The 20214-nt window shown below is 37.9% G+C and overlaps 1 protein-coding gene across 4 annotated transcripts in view; it reads left to right on the forward strand.

The window, feature by feature from the left end:
• The window catches only part of Rabgap1l (RAB GTPase activating protein 1 like), a 615176-nt gene that overhangs the window by 88462 nt on the left and 506500 nt on the right, over nt 1–20214 (forward strand). For all 4 annotated transcript variants that reach the window (XM_041662748.1, XM_041662750.1, XM_041662749.1 and 1 more), the window contains 3 exons: nt 756–822; nt 13641–13743; nt 18872–19038. In XM_041662748.1, the coding sequence (XP_041518682.1) occupies nt 756–822; nt 13641–13743; nt 18872–19038 (337 nt within the window). The remainder of the gene's footprint in view (nt 1–755; nt 823–13640; nt 13744–18871; nt 19039–20214) is intronic.

Here is a 20214-nt window from a genome sequence, read left to right on the forward strand (position 1 = left end):
TTGTTGAACTGATCTGGACATGGCTTTCCTTACCTAGCAGAACTATTAATAGCCTAGAAATTATATAAAAATCTGAATTTTAGAGCTTATTTAAACCTGTTCCAAATAAAGCAGTATTAGTAGGATTCCTGAATCTATGTTAGAACCAGGAAACATGTACAGTAGGTAATAATTATTAATATTGTATTGGATAATATTGTCACCAGTATGATAGAAAAGTCAGTAATAAGGTTTATGTAATTGTTTTTTCTCTCACCTGAGTATATAAAACTACAAGCTATACATGGTTGACATGAATCTTGAGGGCCAGTGTACTATAAAATTTTATTTTGTTAATCTGACTTGATACAGAGCACAGTGTCTTTTTCTTATTTTAAAAGTACATTTGAAACTTACGTGGGTTAATTTATTATGAATTATAGTTTTGGAATAGCAATAAGGCAAATAAATTCTTTAGTTTTTCTAGGCACTGAATGATATCTTACTTCCATATTAAGAATTTACTATTACTGTTAGGTCATTTTCTGATCTTGAGAAAGACCTGAGAACTTTGAAAATTTATTTTTCTGATTTGTATATAATTTTGTGATATGTCTTGAGTTTTTATTTATTGTGTTCTAGGAAAAACAAGCAAAGCTATTTGTGATTATAAAACTTAGATTGTATAATTATTATGAAAAGGCTTTTGCTCAGTGGGCTTCTGTGTTTTTCTTGATACCTTATTTTTTTCTTTTCTTTTCCCCCAATATTTTCAGATGTTTTGGGATGTTACTAAGTCCAGGTCGAAACGTGAAGAACAGTGACATGCATTTACTGGATATGGTAATAACAACCTTAAACATCCTAATTAAGTACAGAAGACAGTTATTTTGTATTTAATTTTTTTCATTTTGAAAGTTTGTTATATTGTCAGGGTTGTTTTGTGATAGCAATAATTAAATTTGGACAATCTAAATTACTTCTGAAGGGAAGATTAGGAAAATTTCTACCTAACAATTTTCTGTAGGACAAAAGTACATAAAGGAACCTATTGTGACAGTGCCATCTTTTTGCTTGTTCAGCTTTTTAGGAAGATGTCTTTTTTTTGAGCCTAGAAGAACAACCACGGTTATAACAAACATTTGCAATGTTGCTTTGCACCTTTCATTTATTTAATGTACTGTCAACTCAGGGCTTTGACGATGCTCGTTTTCTTTGAAGCATCTCCCTTTCTGAGTTTGTATTTAGCAATGAATATTTACAATATTTCTTTAATAAATGCTACTTAGAGAGTAATGATGCACGGTTAGGGTTTGTTGTTTGTTATGAAGGCAGCACAAGGCATCTTAGCTCTTAAACCCAAGTACCTTCTGATGTTGCCAATAATGAAAAATTCACTTTAGATTTAGAATGTTACAGAAATATGCAGAGTAAGCAGAGAATTCCTTACTTTGTGAGAATAGATTTTTATATATTTTATGTATTTTTATATATTTCCTTTGAAATGTGTTTGTTTCATAAATTTAAGTATCACACTGGGAACCTTTTATTTTCATTATTTCATGATAATTCCATCAGCATTAATTTCCTAGCAATACTGGAATGTTTTGTTAAAAATTTTGGGTACCTTTTTGTATGCCAAACATTGTATGAGTTTTAGATTTGTGTAAAATACATCTCTTACTGGCTGTGGTCTCTTAGTTTTGTGATGGGATCAGATCTTTTCAGTGTGTAATTGTAGCATTGGGTTAAGTGCTTTCTCAGGTGTATAGTATGCAGTCTTAGGGCTTCTATTGCTGTGAACAGATACCATTAAGGCATGACCCTGGTAGGTCCCCTGGCGGGTGGGAGACAGGCAGATATATCATGTGGAATGAGCTTGGGTATAGAGTTTATTTAGTGTGTATTGGGAAGGGTATAAGGGTAAGGGAACTATGGAGGAGAGAGGGAGAGAAAGAGGGGTGGAGAGGAGGAAAGGAGAGGCAGTGGTTGTTTCTTCAGAAGAAGGATGGAGAGAGAGAGAGAGAGAGAGAGAGAGAGAGAGAGAGAGGGAGAGGGAGAGGGAGAGGAGAGAAGAGGAGGTGTGAGGTCAGCTTGCCTTGGTGGGAAGGGGAAGACTGGGAGTGGGCAGGGCTTCTCTCTTAAAGGGACAGGGTATGGGGGGTACCCAGGTGCTAAGGAAGGCCAGCAGAATTATAACATTACCACATTTCTCTTATAATAAAAAGATGAAGAGTTCGGCATGGTAGTTTAAGGGGATGAGGGTGTCAAGTTCTCAGGACTGCTTCCTGCTGATTTGTGGACGTTGGGGGACCTGAGAAAACTGGGATGCTGGTCATGGGGTAGCTGGTTGCTTCACTCCTGTCCAGGATTTGTCGTGTGGAACTGTCTGGTGTCTCTCTGAACTTGTTTAGGAAGAAATTTTTTTTTTCTTTAAGTCTTGGTAATTGAGGAAGAGGGTGTCAACATTAGGGAATTGAGAGAGGAATGTTATCTGACTTGTTTAAGGTGAATCTTTCAATCTGGCTTCATGGAACTCTCAAACTTCTTTGAGTTTGTTTTAACTTAAGTTTTAGACACATATATTGTATAAACAGCAGTATATTTATACCAGAATAACTGTGACAGATTTTTTTATATTTTTTTATTTTTTCCATTCAAAAATTTATACTTCCTCCCCTCCTCCCATTCCCCTCCTGCTTCCCCACTCTTCCTCCTCCCTCCCCCCCTCCTTAAGAGAGGGCAGGGAATCCTGCCCTGTGGGAAGTCCAAGGCCCTCCCCCCTTTATCTAGGCCTAGGAAGATGTGCATTCAAATAGACTAGGGTCCCCAAAAGCCAGCACATGTAGTAGAAACAGGTCCCAGGGCTATTATTGTTGGCTTCTCAGTCCACCCCCATTGGCAGCCACATTCAGAGAGTCCAGTTTGATCACATGCTTGTTCAGTCCCAGTCCAGCTGGTTTTGATGAGCTCCCATTAGATCAGGCACACTGTCTCAGCGGGTAGACCCATCCCTCATGGTCCTGACTTCCTTGCTCATCTTCTCCCTCCTCTGCTCTTCAACTGGACCTTGGGAGCTCAGTCTGTTGCTCTGATGAGGGTCTCTGTCTCTATCTCCATCCATCGCTGGACAAAGATTCTATGGTGATATTTGAGATAATCATTAGTGTGATAGTGGGCAAGGCCAGTTTAGGTACCCTCTCCTCTGTTGCCTAAAACTAGCTGTTGACATCCCCATGGACACCTGATCCCCTCTAGAGCCAAGTGTGACAGATGTTTTTGCACAATGAAAAGTCTTTAGAAAATGACCAAAGAGAATTTAAAGTCTTGCAGTACAGTACTCTGCCAGAGTTAGATTAATAACCTACCAGTATTTTATTGATAATGTTTAGACTATGAACAGCAGCGTAATGAGAGAGAAATTTGATAACTTGCATTTGTCCTCAGACCTTTATAACTTGCATGTACACATATTAATAACTTGCATTTGCATATTTTAAAACACCTTTTATTTAAAACATAGTAAGAAGTTATACTGAAATTTGTTTGGTGAAGTTGTCCTTTTTAAACTGGCAAAACCTCTCAGCCATCAAATTGCATAGAGATCTTTGAGAAGGATAGAATTTTACTTGGGTTTTTAAATTAAAAAATGACAGAAAACTTACTTGATTGACTACCTAGAGCCACCCCTCAGGGTCCTCCATGGTCATTGAGGGCAGGTCCACTTAGGGCATTTGTCTTCTGTTGTTAATGCAGGGCTTGCCATGCTTTAGAAGATCCTGTGTGTTAAGAAATCTGTAGGAAGATAAGCCTACCTTTCCCCGAGCAGCTAGGCTGTTGATTCCAGTTCTCCTTTATCCACGTCTGGAGATCTTAAGGAGTTTAGATGAAAGGCAGTTATACCCAGTGGTTAGAGCTTTCACTTGCTGGAGCGAATTGCAGATGGACATTGTTCTGTACCCATCTATTTTCTGTCTTCTTTGGAGGAAATGGGGTGCTGCTGCTAGGAGCCAACCAGTCTCTCTTATGAAAAGCCTTTTAATAATTAAACATTTAAATGACATATCCCCAGATCTCTGAGCACTTGAGGGCTATTTATCAGATATATATATTTAAAGTTATGACTACAGTATAGGATCTGTCTGGAGAGCTGGGTCCAAGCTTCACTGTACTTGTTTTTAACTTAATAGGTGAGATTTATACTTGTGAAAGACGAAGAAAAAGATGTTTATGTTGGGTCCAGGCAGGTCGCACAAAGACGAGAAGACCACCAAGTCTAATAAACCAGAAGCAAACTTTATTCCAGAAACCAGATCCTAGGAAAACCAGAAGCAAACTTAAAAATAAAAAATAAAAAAAAAAACACCACGGGGCACAGAAGCTTATCAGATAGCTGAGACCACAGCCATAGATGGTGTTTGTTAGGCTGTGGCAAAAGGCCGGTTTCTGAACCCACTTTTTATAGTAGGGGCACCAAGCATTAGCTCTGAACAAAGGAATTTTTACAGTCTTGCTCTGACCCATGGGTCAGTCAGCACGGGAGGTGAGTGGGTTTTAATGTCAATGGGTAACTAGGCAGCTATCATGAAATATGTTTCAGAGTAGATTACAGTGAAAGTCACTAATTACAAGAAAACAGATGTCTTTTGCAATTAGTCAGAAAAGGGACTGCTAGTAATACTAGAAGGTTGATAAATGAGAATAATTGGTTCTTAGGCTGAGAACTTAGAAGATAGCAGAAAGTTCTTTACACTATCTCAAGGTAAAACTCAGATACAGACTGCCTTACTTTACAACCTCCATTATCAGATATCATTAGTCAAACCCGTGTTTCTACCTTGTCCCATGTGTCTCCTGGTACCTCCAGACAGTGTATACTGGAGTCCCATGCCTCCCCTTTGGTGGCGCTAGTTTCCCATAACAGAGACAGTGCCTAAACCAGAGGTCACATATGTCGTTTATCAAGGATGGCCAAGACACTACTCTCAGTTTGCAGGGAGAAGCTCTGGCTTTGTAAATAGAACAGCTAGTTGTAAAATGGAATGACCTAAGCTGATGGAGGCTTCCCAGGCATCCGAGAAAATAGCTCACTGTGAATGAGTGATCCTTGATCTGCCGAGAAAGCTGCTGATAGTCTGTTCTCATTCTCTTAGACTTATAACTTTATATTTCTTTATTTCTACATTCTTATTTTTAGAATCTACATTTTTTTATTTTCTTATTCTTGGACTCTTCAGTTTACAATACAAGCTTAACAGTAAAACTGACAGTAGTGGAGAACAGCTTAATATATTTTAACACAGGGTTGGATCACATATATAGTATGTTGTAAGAGATTTAAAAGTGCATACCAATTTAAGATATTTCAGACTACTACTTTCTTAGTCTGGAATGAAATACAATGAACAGAGCCACTGATAGATATCTCAGTGGGCCCTGTCAAGGTGAACCATCAAACAAACATACCAAATGTAACAAAGCATAAAAGTAACTTTTATTGTTTATTTTTGTTTGTTTTTCTCTTGTGTACCTGCCTCAGACTGTCCCTTGTAATGTATCACATATCTCCAGAATAAGAAAGAATTTGAAAGCCATCCGTTTTCAGGATTGCTGACTCAGCTACCTTTTAAGAATTAAACTATTTTATAGAAACCTCAATAAAAAAAAGTAACTTTTAAATGCTTAAAGTAGGTCATGTGGGGAACCTGCTATCAGTACCATTTGGCTAGGGGTGGAACTTCATGAGGCTGTAACTCCTCCCTTTCTTAAGCTCAAACAAAATGGCGGCAGTCGTGGTTTTCCACATGGTGTAACTCTTTACATTTAACCATCTGCTGGTAGACATTAGAAATGTATATGGTTTTGTTAGCCTGTTTCCCATGGGTGAGGCAGAAAAATAAACAACTGGCTCAGGCTGTTATTCATTCAGGGGCCGAGAAAGGGCAGTAGCTCAAGAAGAACTAGGCTGAGTGGGGAATCAGATTCTGAAAAGGATCTAAATATCTGAGAAGCGAAGGCACCAACTGTTCAGGTGATGCTAGGGTCCCTGGGCCTGAAAAATGAATGTACTGCTCAATGAGTACAGTGTTAGGGCAAAGTCCAAGAACCTTGCTTGTGGGAAGTTCCAGAGATGATTGCCAGCAAAAGATGACTGGGGCCACAAGGGGATCTTACCAATTGTTCCAGCAGACAGAGAGTTGGGAAGTAGGCTGGTAGCAGGTCCAGGCCCAGGATCCTTACACGCCAGGAACCAAAGGCCAACAGACAAACATAGAGAAAGGAAGCTGCATTTCCAACTGGCTATCACTGGCAGAATGTAAGCTGATGGTAGGCAGTTTCTGTAGCTTGATACCTGAGGCCGGAGGCGCAGTCTCCATGATTGAGGAAAGAAGGTCCAGAGACTGAATTCCAGTGTCCCAGAGGTTCAGCATGGATTTTTGCTCAGGATGGCCTTGTGGTGTCTCTTACAAAGTCCAGAGGCCATGAGAACCGGTGGGCTCAAACTAAACCCCTCTGTCATCACGTGGAGTCAGAGCCTGAGTTAGGGGTTTAAGCATGATGCATGATAGGCAAGTGGTTGACCAATACTGGGTCTTTTTACACGGGAGGAAGGGGGGGCGGAACCACTGCCAATTGATTGCACACTCACGGAGGCATGGCCAGATGTGTGGGAGGAACCTACTGTTAGTGTTGATGTTGGATGTAGAATTTCAGCGATTTTGAGTTGGAAAAGAGACCCTATAAGAAGCGTTAAAGGTTATAGGAACTCTGAGCAGTCCTCAGCTGCAAGGGAGAGCCTGTGGAGTTTATTATACCAGTGAAAGATTTATGACCCTGGCAGGTCCCTTGGTGGGTGGGAAATTCCAGCGGGCAGGAGACACCAAATATGCCATAGGGAGAGAGCTTGGGTATAGAGTTTATTTAGTGTGTATTGGGATGGGTATAAGGGCAAGAGTATTATGGAGGAGAGAGAGAGGGAAGAAGGGAGGGAAGGAAGGAAGAAGGGGGTCGGAGAGGAGAGAAGGGGGAAGAGAGAGACAGAGGTTGCCTCTTCAGAAGAAGGATGGACAGAAAGAGAGCAAGGAGAGGAGAGGAGGTTCGAGACCAGCTTGCTTTAGCAGAAAGAGGGAGATTGGAGGTGGGCTAAGTTTGTCTCTTAAAGGGGCAGGGTACCCAGGTGACAGGTAAGGCCAGCAGAATTATAACATCCATGACCGTGGCAACTCATATACAGGAAAGCATTTAATTTGGGTGACTTACAGTTCAGAGGTTTAGTCCATTATTGTCATTGGCAGGAAGCAAGGCAGCATGTAGGCAGACATGATGCTAAAGAAGAGCTGAGGGTTCTTAATCTTGATCCCTACAAACAATAGGAAGTGATCTGTCTTCACTGGGTGTGGCTTGAATAGATATGAGACCTCAAAACCTGCCTCCACAGTGACACACTTCCTCCTACAAGAACACACCTCCTAATTTTGTGTCACACCTCCTAATTGTGCCACTCTCTTTGGGGTCCGTTTTCTTTCACACCCTGTCATGTGCCATATACATAGAGAGGAAGTACTGTTTAGACACGTCAGGTGAGGACAACCAATTATATAAAATATGTAAGCATAAATTAGATATTGATCCGTCTCTCATTTACCCTTCTCTACAACACATCAGTAATGAATGTTGGTTTTCCTAAAGTAAGCCATAGTATTTTGGTGCCATTAGAATTCTATGAGGGGGGGTCATTTTGAGAGTACTAGGTATTAGAAAAAGTGTTAAGATACTAGGTTCTAGTTATGGTCTTATAGAATATAAAGGATTAAAATGAATCATTATTAGAGAGTTTTCCCCCAAAAACATAAAATGAGATTATAGAGTTATAAAACTGGTGTGAACTTCTGAACCTCCTTAATAACATCTGTGTAATTTAATCCCACATTTGAGTTATCATTATCAATGGCCTTGACGGTGCCCCTATTCCTTACCTGCACAACAAATAGTTGGGTAGTGCTAGACTTCGCATTTTTAATTATCAGTAGTTGTGGTTTACTGTTATCTGTTGTCTTCATATCTTAATAGTTAGTCACTGACCCTTGGCTAGATTTTTGTCTAGTAACAAGTGTAGTAATAAGGGCGGCGGGGCTGCGTCTCCAGCACCCCAGCCGCCTGCTTGGCTAGCTTATGCCCCGAAATAATTACACGGACACTGTATTCTTTTAAACACTGCTTGGCCCATTCTCTTCTAGGCTAATTCTCACATATTAATTTAGCCCATTTCTAATCATCTGTGTATGGCACCCCAAGGTGCGCTTACCAGGAAGATTCTAGCCTATGTCCATCCTGGGTCAGAGCTTCATCCCCGGAGCGGGGCATGGCGTCTCTCTCAGGCGTCTGCTCCCGAGAGCAGAGCTGTCGAGACTGACCTCACTTCCTCTTCCTCCCAGCGTTCTGTTCTGTTTACTCCTCCCACCTATCCTCTAACCAATAAAATGGGCCAAGGCAGTTCCTTTATTAGCCAATGACCTTCCTCCATCAAACAAGGAACTCAGTACCTCATATCGAAACTGACGAGGAGGTTTTGGTTATTGGCAAATTATTCTTTGTAATAAGTACCAGTTACACTTTTTGCAACTTTGCCCAAATACTTTTGGTTTTGCTCTTTTGAGTAAGATGTTAATACTTTTGCTCCTATGACATACCCAAATATCATGTGAAACTGCAATCAAGTTTTCTGCCACTTCATTTACTTTAACAGATTTTGAGAGGCATGCAAATTACATTTAATAGTTTTTATACATACATTTATACATTTACCAGTTTTATTCATAGTGAACAATATGATTAAAAATTTACTTTTAGATTTTTATACTTGACTAAACTGAATTTACATCATTCCTACCCCATTGCTCCCCTGTCTCCACTTTTTCTTGGATTCATGATCTCTTTTGTAATTGTTATTGCTACTTACATACATACACGCATATATGGTCACAACTTTATGACTTGTTTAGTGTTACATTTAGTGTTATTGGTATGTATATAAGTTTAGAGATGATCACTTGATATCTGATAATGAATCAGGAGATTCATCCATGGAAAATAGTGATTTTTCTCTCTTATAGGAAGTATTGACTGCCTATTGTTTTTCATCTAGGAAGAGGGCCTTAGGAAATTTCCTCCAACTCCAATGCCATGTTCAGCGATATGGTTTTTATTAAATTCTCTTTTTAGGCCACTATAGTGCTGAGTTTTCATGGTTGTTGTTTTTTTGTCCTGCCAATTGGTCCTCTGGCTCTTAGAATCTTTTCTCTTCATTTTTCCTGATATTCTTTTAGCTGTAGAGGTTGTGTTGTAGATATCTCATTTGGGGCTGACACTCCATGGTCATTTGTTCTCTGCATTTTGACCAGTCGTGGATATTTGTTGTAGTCTTTGTTGCAAAAAGAAGCTTCTTTGGTGTGGGATTCCTCTCTGTATGCTATGAGTATGTTTTATTTCCATTGGTTAATAAAGCAGGTTCTTTGGCCTATGGCAGGACAGAATATAGATAGGTGGGAAAACTAAACCGAATGCAGGGAGAAAGAAGGTGGAGTCAGGCAGACGTCATGTAGCCACACAAAAAGCAAGAGGTAACAAACCATGAGCCTCATGGTAATATATAGAATAATAGAAATGGGTTAATTTAGGATGTAAGAGCTAGCTTGGAATATGCCTAAGCCATTGGTCAAGCAGTGTTATATATATTTTTTTAAAAGAAAACAAACTACCTTTTTCATTATACATACCAATCCATGTTCCCATTCCCTCCCCTCCTCCCAGTCCCTTCACCTACCTTCCCACCCCATCCATCCACTCCTCAAAGAGGGTAAAGCACATTGCTTTGTGGAAGGTCCAAGGCCCTTCCTACTATATCTATACTGAACAAGGTATCATCCAAAGAGAATAGTTTCCCAAAAAAGCCAGTACATGCAGTAGGAATAAATCCTGGTGCCACTGCCAGTGGCCCCCCAGTCTGCTTCAGCTATGCAACTGTCAACCACATTCAGGGGGACTAGTTTGGTCCTATGCTTGTTCCTTCCCAGGCCGGCTGGAGTTGGTGAGCTCCCATTAACTCAGGTAGACTGTTTCAGTGGGTGTCCCCATCAAGGACTTGATCACTTGTTCATATTTTCATTTCTTCTACATTTCAACTGGACTTTGGGATCTCAGTCCAGTGTTCTGATGGGGGTCTCTGACTCTGTTCCCATCAGTGGCTGGATGAAGGTTCTATGGTGATGTTTAAGCTATTCATCAGCCTGACTGCAGGGCAAGTCCAGATTGGGCCCCCTCTCCTCCATTGCTCAGGGTTTTAGCTGGGGTCATTTTTGTGGATTCCTGGGAATTTCTCTCTAGCCAGGTTTCTTGCTAACTCTATAATGGCTCTTTGAATCAAGATATCTCTTTTCTTGCTCTCATCTCTGTTCTTCCTCCTTGTATGATTATTCGGGTGTGGGTGTCTGGGAAGTGAAATGCAGTCTCTGAGCACACTTCTTTAATGAGGAATGAGAGTTACACTTATCTGTAGTTATAACAAGAAATGCTTAGAATACAGTTAGAAGTTATAGTAATTTAGAAAAATGATAGTAATAATTTTTCCTTTAGGATCTGTGAATTTTCCACTCATGTGTGGATGGCTAGGTTTATGGTACCAGGCATGAATTCTCTTGCATTATATGGGCCTAAAGTCCAATTATGCAAGGTGCCAGAAGAGAAAAGTAATCTGTAGTTCTACCCATTTGTTGAACTGACAGCTGTAACAACAGTCCACCCAGCAAGATGTTCCCAATGGTGCAATAATGGTACTTATCTTTTGGGTATGCTGAACTATTTTTTAACTAATAATGACTTTTCTTCCATAAGCATATTTTCCAATTAGGTGAATTGAAACTTTATCAAACTTTTTATTGTAGTTTAAAAGCTTCACAAAAGGGAAAGTCATACTTAAAAATGATAGTGTTTTTGTTGTTTTCTCATTGCTATGACAGAATACAAGATGAAAAGCAATTAAGGGAAGTAGGATTTCTTGATTCATAGTCTTTGATAGCAGGGAAGGCCTGATAGGTACATTCAAAGTGGGAATAACATTCAGGTGGGATTCCTGACATCCGGGAAGACCAGGAAGCAAAAGAAGGACATGCTAGCACCCTCTTCCCTCTTCCATCCAACCCTGGTCCCTGGGGCATGGAATATGTCTCACACATTCAGGGTGGGTGTTTCTCACTTAAATTTCTTTGGAATTGCCCTTACTGATGCGTCCAGAGACTTGTCTCCCAGGTCCTGTTAATGTAACAGACTAAGGTCATAAACATATAGTTTCATTTGTGTTTATATATACATATATATGTATATATAGTCACACACATACATATGTGCATAATAAAATTGTATGCAACAAAATTCTAGTGTTTTTGGAAAACTGAAGAGTACAAGTAACAGAGACTCAATCTTCTACTAATAATGAGAATTTTTTGATCAGGGAAATTGTAGGGTAGGAAGTAAGTGGTTTTAACCATATCTCTTGATACAGTTTTAACTCAGGAAAAGCCTAACAGCAAAATACCATGAAAGACAGAAAACTCAGTAAATATATGTTCTGTGGAGCTGCAGTACATATATGTTACGTGAAGATGGACCACAATTTATTAGAGTTACTCCATAGTATGTGGATCTTTATAATTAACCATATGTTGACATTAGATTAAAAAGGCACATTTTATATTGTAATCAGTTTATTTGGAATGTATATGTATGTTCAAAACATGGAGGTAAAGTTTCGTGAAGCAGTTTGTCTGTATGTGTGTGATAAAGTGCTGCCCCCCCCCCCCAATACCATCTTTGTCTTGTGGATCTCCTTCTCTTCCTTTCATCTACTTCCATTTTTTGTCTGGACAGTATATAATTTTAAAGTTTTTTTTTGAGAGCATCTTGTTGTATAATCTAAGCTTGGCTGTAACTCAGAATCCCTCCTTCATTTATGAATATTGGGATTGTAGTTCTGCACAAGCAGACCTGGCTTAAAAATGGGTTTTAGTGTCTCTTTCCTTCACTCTTTCTCATCTTTTTAACAGTTTCCTAGTACAATTAAATCTGTTCTTTATATTTTCACTTCATAGTTATTTTTTTTTGCTACTTTATATGTGGCTTGTCACAACTTCAGTTCTTACTGAAATCTTTAAACTTCCGTGGCTAACTACCTAATTTCTGTACTTGTTCATTGAAAGAAAGATTATTACTCTAGTTCATTTTTCTGTACTCAAACACAGGAAACATTCAAGCATTGGCTAACTACCTAATTTCTGTACTTGTTCATTGAAAGAAAGATTATTACTCTAGTTCATTTTTCTGTACTCAAACACAGGAAACATTCAAGCATACAGAAATAGCTGGCATCTTTTAGGTAAGAAACTCATTCCTGTACTGAATGGGGACTAGTTAGTGTGGATAGTGAAGAGCTACAGGACTGTGTGTGTGCGTGCATGTATCTGCGTGTGCGCTGTGATGTGTGAGGGAGAGGGAGAGTGAATTTATGGATGTTTTTAGGGAGGAGTTGCTTATTGTGGTTCCTTTAAAATTAAATGCTCTTTAGTTACTTCATCTCTGGAATGCAAGATTCTTGGTCTTATACAGTTGGACTAAAATTGATAGATATATTAGAAGAATATAATAATCAAGTGACTGATCCAGTTTTATAGGAATTTAGAGAAATGTCTGTAAGGAATGGAAAAAAGTTTTCTTTGTTTTGGTCTGGTTCCTTTTTCACTGTTCATAGTACAAGTAAATACAAAAATGGAAAGTTCTGTAGATAGCATTCATGTGTCTTGGCACATGTTATCATGCTTCTGTGGGTGTTTCACAAGCTATCATTTTGGCCTGCTTTCTCTGCAACATATACGAAAACTCATTTATGGCCTTGTTTTCAATAGTCAAGAGCTGATTAAGTGAAAACTTTAAAATGGAGGAGATAAGGAGGGAACAGAAAAAACTAATTTGGAGGGGAGGTAGGAAGAAGGAAGAGGGTGAAGAGAGCCGGGTTGGGGAGGAGGAAGTAAGAGTGATGGAAGAAGAGGAAAGAGAGATAAAGCTACATTTGTTGATTAGAATTAAACCCTCCATTGTGATTTCTTATTGATTTATAGATACTAGAAAGTTATTAAGTTTGAAGTTTGAAGATATTGCCATAAAAAAGTAACATTACTCCTTTTCCCTTCTGTAGTTGAGTCTTTCTGTAGATATTTGTGAGTGGGTGTATTTTATTATTTGGTACTGGGAATTGAACTTAGTTCAGGTAATTTTATATTGTGGTCTTTTATATATAGACATTTTGACCTCAAACAAGCTATCACATTTAATATACCTTTACAACTTTATGTTTTTATGACTCAGCATGAATAGGTATGCTTCTTTTCATGCAAGAAGTACATGTGTTTATACCGAACCTGTGTTTGAAGATAGCTAGAATATAACAATACTCAAAGAAATGCTTTTGTATGAGAAAATTTACATTAAAATGTAAGCTTCTATTTGAGTGTAGATATACATTTTAATAAATTAAATTGATTAAGGGTATAATTTTAAAGTGTGATAATTTTCCTTGTGCATACTGCCCATGATTCCTGTCTGAACTTTTCTAGGAATCCATGGGAAAGAGCTACGATGGTAGAGCTTATGTCATCACAGGCATGTGGAACCCCAATGCACCAATATTTCTGGCACTTAATGAAGAAACTCCTAAAGGTGACTTTCCTTTAATATTTTTATTACTTCTAAATTTTATTGTGAGTAATCTTGTTTTATTACACTTTTAGAAAGTACTTCTGCCTATTTAAATTGAAGATATTCATATTTAGAATCATGGTGGATATTTATGAAGTTCCATTTCATATTTTTCATGTTTTTGTGGGGAAAAATTCATTAGTTAAAAGAATAACTTTAAAAACCATGTTGATTAGTTATATTAGATTATGTGGAAGACATTTGACTTTGTGATTTAAATATTGCTTTAAAGTTGGTTGTTTTATTTGGATGAGAGTGATGGAATGGAATGTGTAAGCAAACAAATTTTGGAAATTTGCATATCCTTGTTTACCATTTTTAACTAAGCATTATAGATTACTTATATTTTTTTTAGATTACTTATATTTTTATTAATTACTTCATCTAGATCTTAGATCTTTGATCTGCTTAAACTAAATTTAAAGTTTTACTTGCTTTACAGTTATACTGAAAATGAGTTATTTTTCATTCAGTTAAATATGTATGTTCAGAATATAACAATCAACTTGTTTCATCTTTAATTTTATGTTATTTAGTTTATACCCATATTTGACTTTCGGCTAAAGACAAGAAGCATCAATGATCACTCATAGGAAAATATGCTGTTCTTGTAAAGAACATTAAAATGATAGCTATTCTTTGTTGTCTGTAAAGAGAGTGGGTGTTCACTAGTTCTACAAAGTACATGCATTTGATTACATACTATGTTTAAACAAAGTATGTTACAATTAAAACATAGAAAAAAATGTTTATATGAAACTGAACCTTGGACTAGGAAGATATCTTAGCAGTTAAAGCATTCACTTCCTCAGCATGGAAGGGAACAATAATTCGGATCCCCAGTATCCAATTAAGTGCTTGGAATGGGAATCCACCCATAATTTCAGCCTTGGAAGGAGGAGACAGCATCCCTGGAGGAAGCTGGCCAGCTAGACTTGGCATGTTGAAGATCTAGATCTGATTGAGAGACCGTGCCTCAAGAAAACAAAAACAACAGCAAAAAAGGATCTTGAGATTCCCAGCATCAACTTTTGGTCTCCATGCTCATGACAAATGTGCATGCGCACCTCCTCACACTCATTGTCCCTCCTCATGTAAATATGCACACAGATGTACACACCGACTTCCTTTCTCACACACATATAAATATGCATATATATGTACTCATAAGCTCCTTCCTCCCATATGTAAACATGCACAATCTAAACACACATGCTGTCTTTCATACATGCATGTAAACATGCCTACAACCTCAGATACTCAATTTACCTGCCCCCTCACACATGCACACATCTGTTTCCCTTGTAAACACACACATCCATTCTGAACACACATGCTCTCCCCAAATATAAACATGTACACACATACTGAACACATATGCTCTCACCACATGTAAACATGTACATACATGAACATGCATGCTTCATCCCCATATATAAACATGCACACATGAACATTTATGTACCCTCTCATACATATAAACACACATGAAGACATATGCTCCATCCTTACAAACTTGTAAACACATGCACACACATGAACACTCATGTTTCTTCTTTGTAAATGTAGCATGATTAATAAAAACCCTGAGACAGAAATTGGGGTTCAACCTGAAGGTCAGAAAGTAAAACAGCCAGTCACTGTCTCTTACCTCTACCTCAGTCTGAAAATGGTGATCCTGCTTTCAGGAATCTCAGAATGAGACTGTGTCTGGAGAGCTGTTCCTCCCTTCTTAGATTCCTCTCTAGTGCTGGGATTAAAGGTGTGCACCTGTTTTCTGTGGCAAACTAGTGTGGCCACTGGGATTGAAGATGTGTGTCACCACTACCTGGTATGTAAGGCTGATCAGTGTGGCTGTTTTACTCTCTGAACTTCAGGCAAGCTTTATTTTTTAAAATATAAATGATATATTACTACACCTATACTCATGTAAACATGCACACATGTGAACATATACATATATATAAGAAAGTAAGAAACAGTTTTTAAAATTCAGCCTTATTCATTTTAGTATCAAATTATTGTTACAGAGTTTACTTTGGAGACGGGTTTGTAGTAGCACCATATAACCTTCTTTCTTATAACCACTGAAAAAGAAAATATAAAGTTGAGAAAAACTTCTATTTTAATACATTTTATTCTCAATTAAAAGATTATTTTGTTAAAATAAGCTTTATTTATTTATTTTTTGAGACAGGGGTTCTTTGTAGCTTTGGTGCCTATCCTGGAACTCCCTCTGTAGCCCAGGCTGGCTGACCTCAAACTCACAGAGATCTGTGTGACTCTGCCTCCCAAGTGCTGGGATTAAAGGATGTGCTACCACTGCCCTGCTAAAATAAGCTTTTTATGCTATTTATATCATACTGTTAGGATCCAAATGATGTTTCTTTTGAAATTATTTAACATGCTATGCAAACATGTTGCCTTGACTTTTTAAAAATTTCAAAGGACATTTTTGAAATTATATATTACTCAGAATTCACAAGCCAAAGAAGGCTTGATTTTTTTTTTTTAGTTTTAAAAGGTATTTAATATTCTTTTTTTTTAACTTTTTTTTATTGAGAAAAGGAGAAAAAAAAAACAAGTTTCCTCCTCCTCCCAGCCTCCCATTTCCCTCCCCCTCCTCCCACCCTTCTCCCCCTCCTCCCACCCTTCTCCCCCTCCCCCCACTCCTCTCCCCCTCCCTCTCCAATCCAAAGAGCAGTCAGGGTTCCCTGCCCTAGAACCTTTTAAGTCCTAGGTTCTCCCCCCTCCGTCCATTTCTAGGAAGGTGAACATCCAAACTGGCTAGGCTCCCACAAAGCCAGCACATTACGTAGGTTCAAAACCCCGTGCCATTGTCCTTGGGTTCTCATCAGCCCTCATTGTTCGCCATGCTCAGAGAGTCCAGTTTTATCCCATACTTTTTCAGTCACAGTCCAGCTGGCCTTGGTGAGCTCCCAATAGATCAGCTCCATTGTCTCAGTGGGTGGGTGCTCCCCTCGTGGTCCCGACTTCGTTTGTAATAGCCAGAACCTGGAAACAACCTAGATGCCCTTCAATGGAAGAATGGATGAAGAAAGTGTGGAATATCTACACATTAGAGTACTACGCTGCGATAAAAAACAATGACTTCTCAAATTTTGCATGCAAATGGATGGAAATAGAAAACACTATCTTGAGTGAGGTAACCCAGACCCAAAAAGATGAATATGGGATGTACTCACTCATAATTGGTTTCTAGCCATAAACAAGGATCACGGAGTCTACAATTGGTGATCCCAAAGAAGCTAAGTAAGAAGGTGAACCAAAGGAAAAACATATAGTTGTCCTCTTGATTTTTTTTTTTATGAAAACATTTTAGGCACTAGAGATGAAATATCTCTTAATTTTGTTTGAGATCCTTTTGAGTATTTAAATTTATATCTTATGCACTGTTCTTCACCCTGTACATTTATGGTACTCTAGTTGAAGTACAATGTCTAAAGAATCTTAAATTAAATTCTCTTGAATTGGTAGGGATACTTGTCCTTAGTAAATACTTTCACTTAGTAATATTTACACTTATCTCAATGATGCCTTTGGTTATTTGTATTTTCCTTTAATTTAGAATTAAAAACAGGAAAAGTAAAATTTTAAAAAATATTTAAGAAGGCTGGGGCCATAGAGGAATATTGCTTAAATTCCAGCATTTGGGAGGCAAAGTCAGGCAGATCTCTGTAAGTTCAGACCAACTAGGGCTATATTCTGAGACTTTGTCTAAAAAATCAAAACAAAATAGATTTAAGAGACAAAGAAAAGATTATTCATTTATATGGTATGATCAAGCCATAAGTCCAAAATTCTCAATAAGTATCAAGCAGGAAATTAAATAAAATGGAATTCATATTTTAGTCTATCATGATGGAGAAAAATAGGTACTGGCTTAGAATAGTCTACATTTAATAACAAGTTTTGCAACAAATGGAATATTTTAAATAGTAAGTAGAAATGTGACCGATAACACTATAATCCCTTAAAACACTTTCTGTACTTCTGCTTTTACATGTGTAAATAATATGTGCACATGTATACATATATGCGTTTATACTCATATATGTACATATATGTGAAAACTGCATGTTGTATTTCACTGAAGTTTTAGTAATGGTATTTTTGATGTGTGAGTATGTGTATAATGACTTATGTGGTATAGGTGTGACTGGGGTGGTGCATGTACCTGTGTGCCCATGTGGATGGAGACCAGTAAAAGATGTCGGGTGTATCATTCTCTGTCTTAGTCCCTTGAGACAGAGATTCTCACTGAATCTGGAGCCGGGCTGGCATTCAGAAAGCCCAGTAATCCTGACTTGCACTACCCTAGTACTAGGACTGTAGGTATGTCCAACTTGCCTCACTTTTTAATGCACTTGCTGGGTATTTTCCTTTCACCCAAGTGTACAAGTGTTGTTGCTGACATCTCCCCAGATCAATTAATTATTTTTACAAGAAAATATATGCATTATGAACAGTGAAAGTATTGAGAATTCTTCAGAGGATGTTTTTCTTTGTTCACAGCACATGGAGATATTTATATCAGCAGTGCTCTACTATACAGATTTAAAATGAGAGGCCTATGCAGCTCCTCTAGTTTGCAAACATACCTTTCACTTTCTGCCATTTCTGTTCTAGGTTGAAAGAATGCATCTTTGATTTTCTAGTGATTGTCTAAGAAATTCAATAATTTTAGAGTAAAAGTTATCTTCAACATTTTATCTGCTTTCCTGCTGTATGTATGTATGTATGTATGTTGCTGGAAATGCAACCCAAGGCATTTTCAAATTTCTCCACAGTCTTTATTTGTTATATTAAGCATTCTATTTAGAGAATGGAAAAAGACATCTGTCAGGAGATTTAGATACTTGATTATGATATAATAATAATAATAATCTGTGACTGAGACATTCTTGTAATACTTGATTACTTATTAGTGAATAATTAGAAAATATTTAAAAATAAATATATAGAAGTTAATTTGCTTTTATAGTACTGTAATTCTTGTATAAGCCAAGGAGATCTTATTTTCTTCAACAATCAAGGAATAATAAAACCCAGAAATTTTCTGTTGCAGATAAAAGGGTGTACATGACTGTGGCAGTGGATATGGTAGTCACAGAGGTGGTGGAACCAGTTCGCTTTCTCCTGGAGACAGTAGTTCGTGTATATCCTGCAAATGAAAGATTTTGGTATTTTAGCAGAAAGACTTTTACAGAGACTTTCTTCATGAGGTTGAAGCAGGTAAGATGTTTTTGTTCTTTGTGTAGGAGCATTGTTATCTCTAAATTTTCCTTCCTTCCTTCCTTCCTTCCTTCCTTCTTTCCTTCCTTCCCTCCCTACCCCCCTCCCCTCCATTCATCCCTCCCTCCCTCCCTCCCTCCCTCCCTCCCTTCTTTCCTCCCTCCTTCCGTCCATCCCTTTCCTCCATCCCTTTCCTCCATCCCTCCCTTCCTCCCTTCCTTCCTTCCTTCCTTCCTTCCATCCACCCATCCGTCTGTCCATCTTTTCTTTTTTCACAGGATCGCATGTATCTAAGGGTGGCTTCACACTGATTAAGTAGTTAAGGATGACTTTCCTCCACTTCTCAAGTATTAGGATTATAGATGGATGCCACCACAACCTGTACATTGCTAGGGCTCCAACCTAGGGCCTTGGTAATGCCAGGCAAGTCCTCTGTCTACCAACTGTTTTATATCCCTAGTCCACCTGCTTTTTATTTGAATGTAAATACACTCCATTACAGCATAGCAAAAGCAGTGAAGTTCCTTTAAAAAAACTAAGTTGACTTTAAATAATGTCAACCCAATATAACGTTTGAAAACTATACATTTATGTAATGCACAGTTATGTGTCTAAAGAAACCTGAAATCAAGTTCCTGTAAAGGAAGATCGTATTTACTAGAAATTCTGCTCAAGAAAACACTAAGTTTCTGCTTTTGTCTACATTACTTGAAACATTTACCCCCCAAACAAACCAAAACAAACAAACAACAACAAAAACATAACAGCATCTCCCTAAAATAAACAGATATGGAAATATTCTATGCTTATAAAGTTAAAATAAAAAGTTCAAGTATATCTAATGGTGTTCTCTTTTTGTAATAAGTAATCTTATATTAGTTAATTTTCTCACTTTGCTTATCAGTCCACTTTTCTTCTTATGGCTGGGGTCCCATCTGGCTTAGACTTATGCAGGTTCTTTGTATGCTGCCACAGTGTTTTTTTTTTTTTTTTTTTTTTTTTTTTTTTTTTTTTTTGGCCACAGTGTTTTTGAGTTCATGTGTGTTAGTCCTGTTTTGTCTGGAAGGCACTAAACATGTATTTTCTGTTTTAAAATAAAGGAAGAAGGTAACTGGAAAATAATGTAAAATCTAATAGTGTCAGTTTGTAAAATGTCTATTTTTATTGTGTAAAAAT

The sequence above is a fragment of the Microtus oregoni genome, unplaced genomic scaffold (genome assembly GCF_018167655.1).
Source record: "Microtus oregoni isolate MIOR12 unplaced genomic scaffold, Mior012 000013F_ref0000133, whole genome shotgun sequence".
NCBI classification, from domain to species: Eukaryota; Metazoa; Chordata; class Mammalia; order Rodentia; family Cricetidae; genus Microtus; species Microtus oregoni.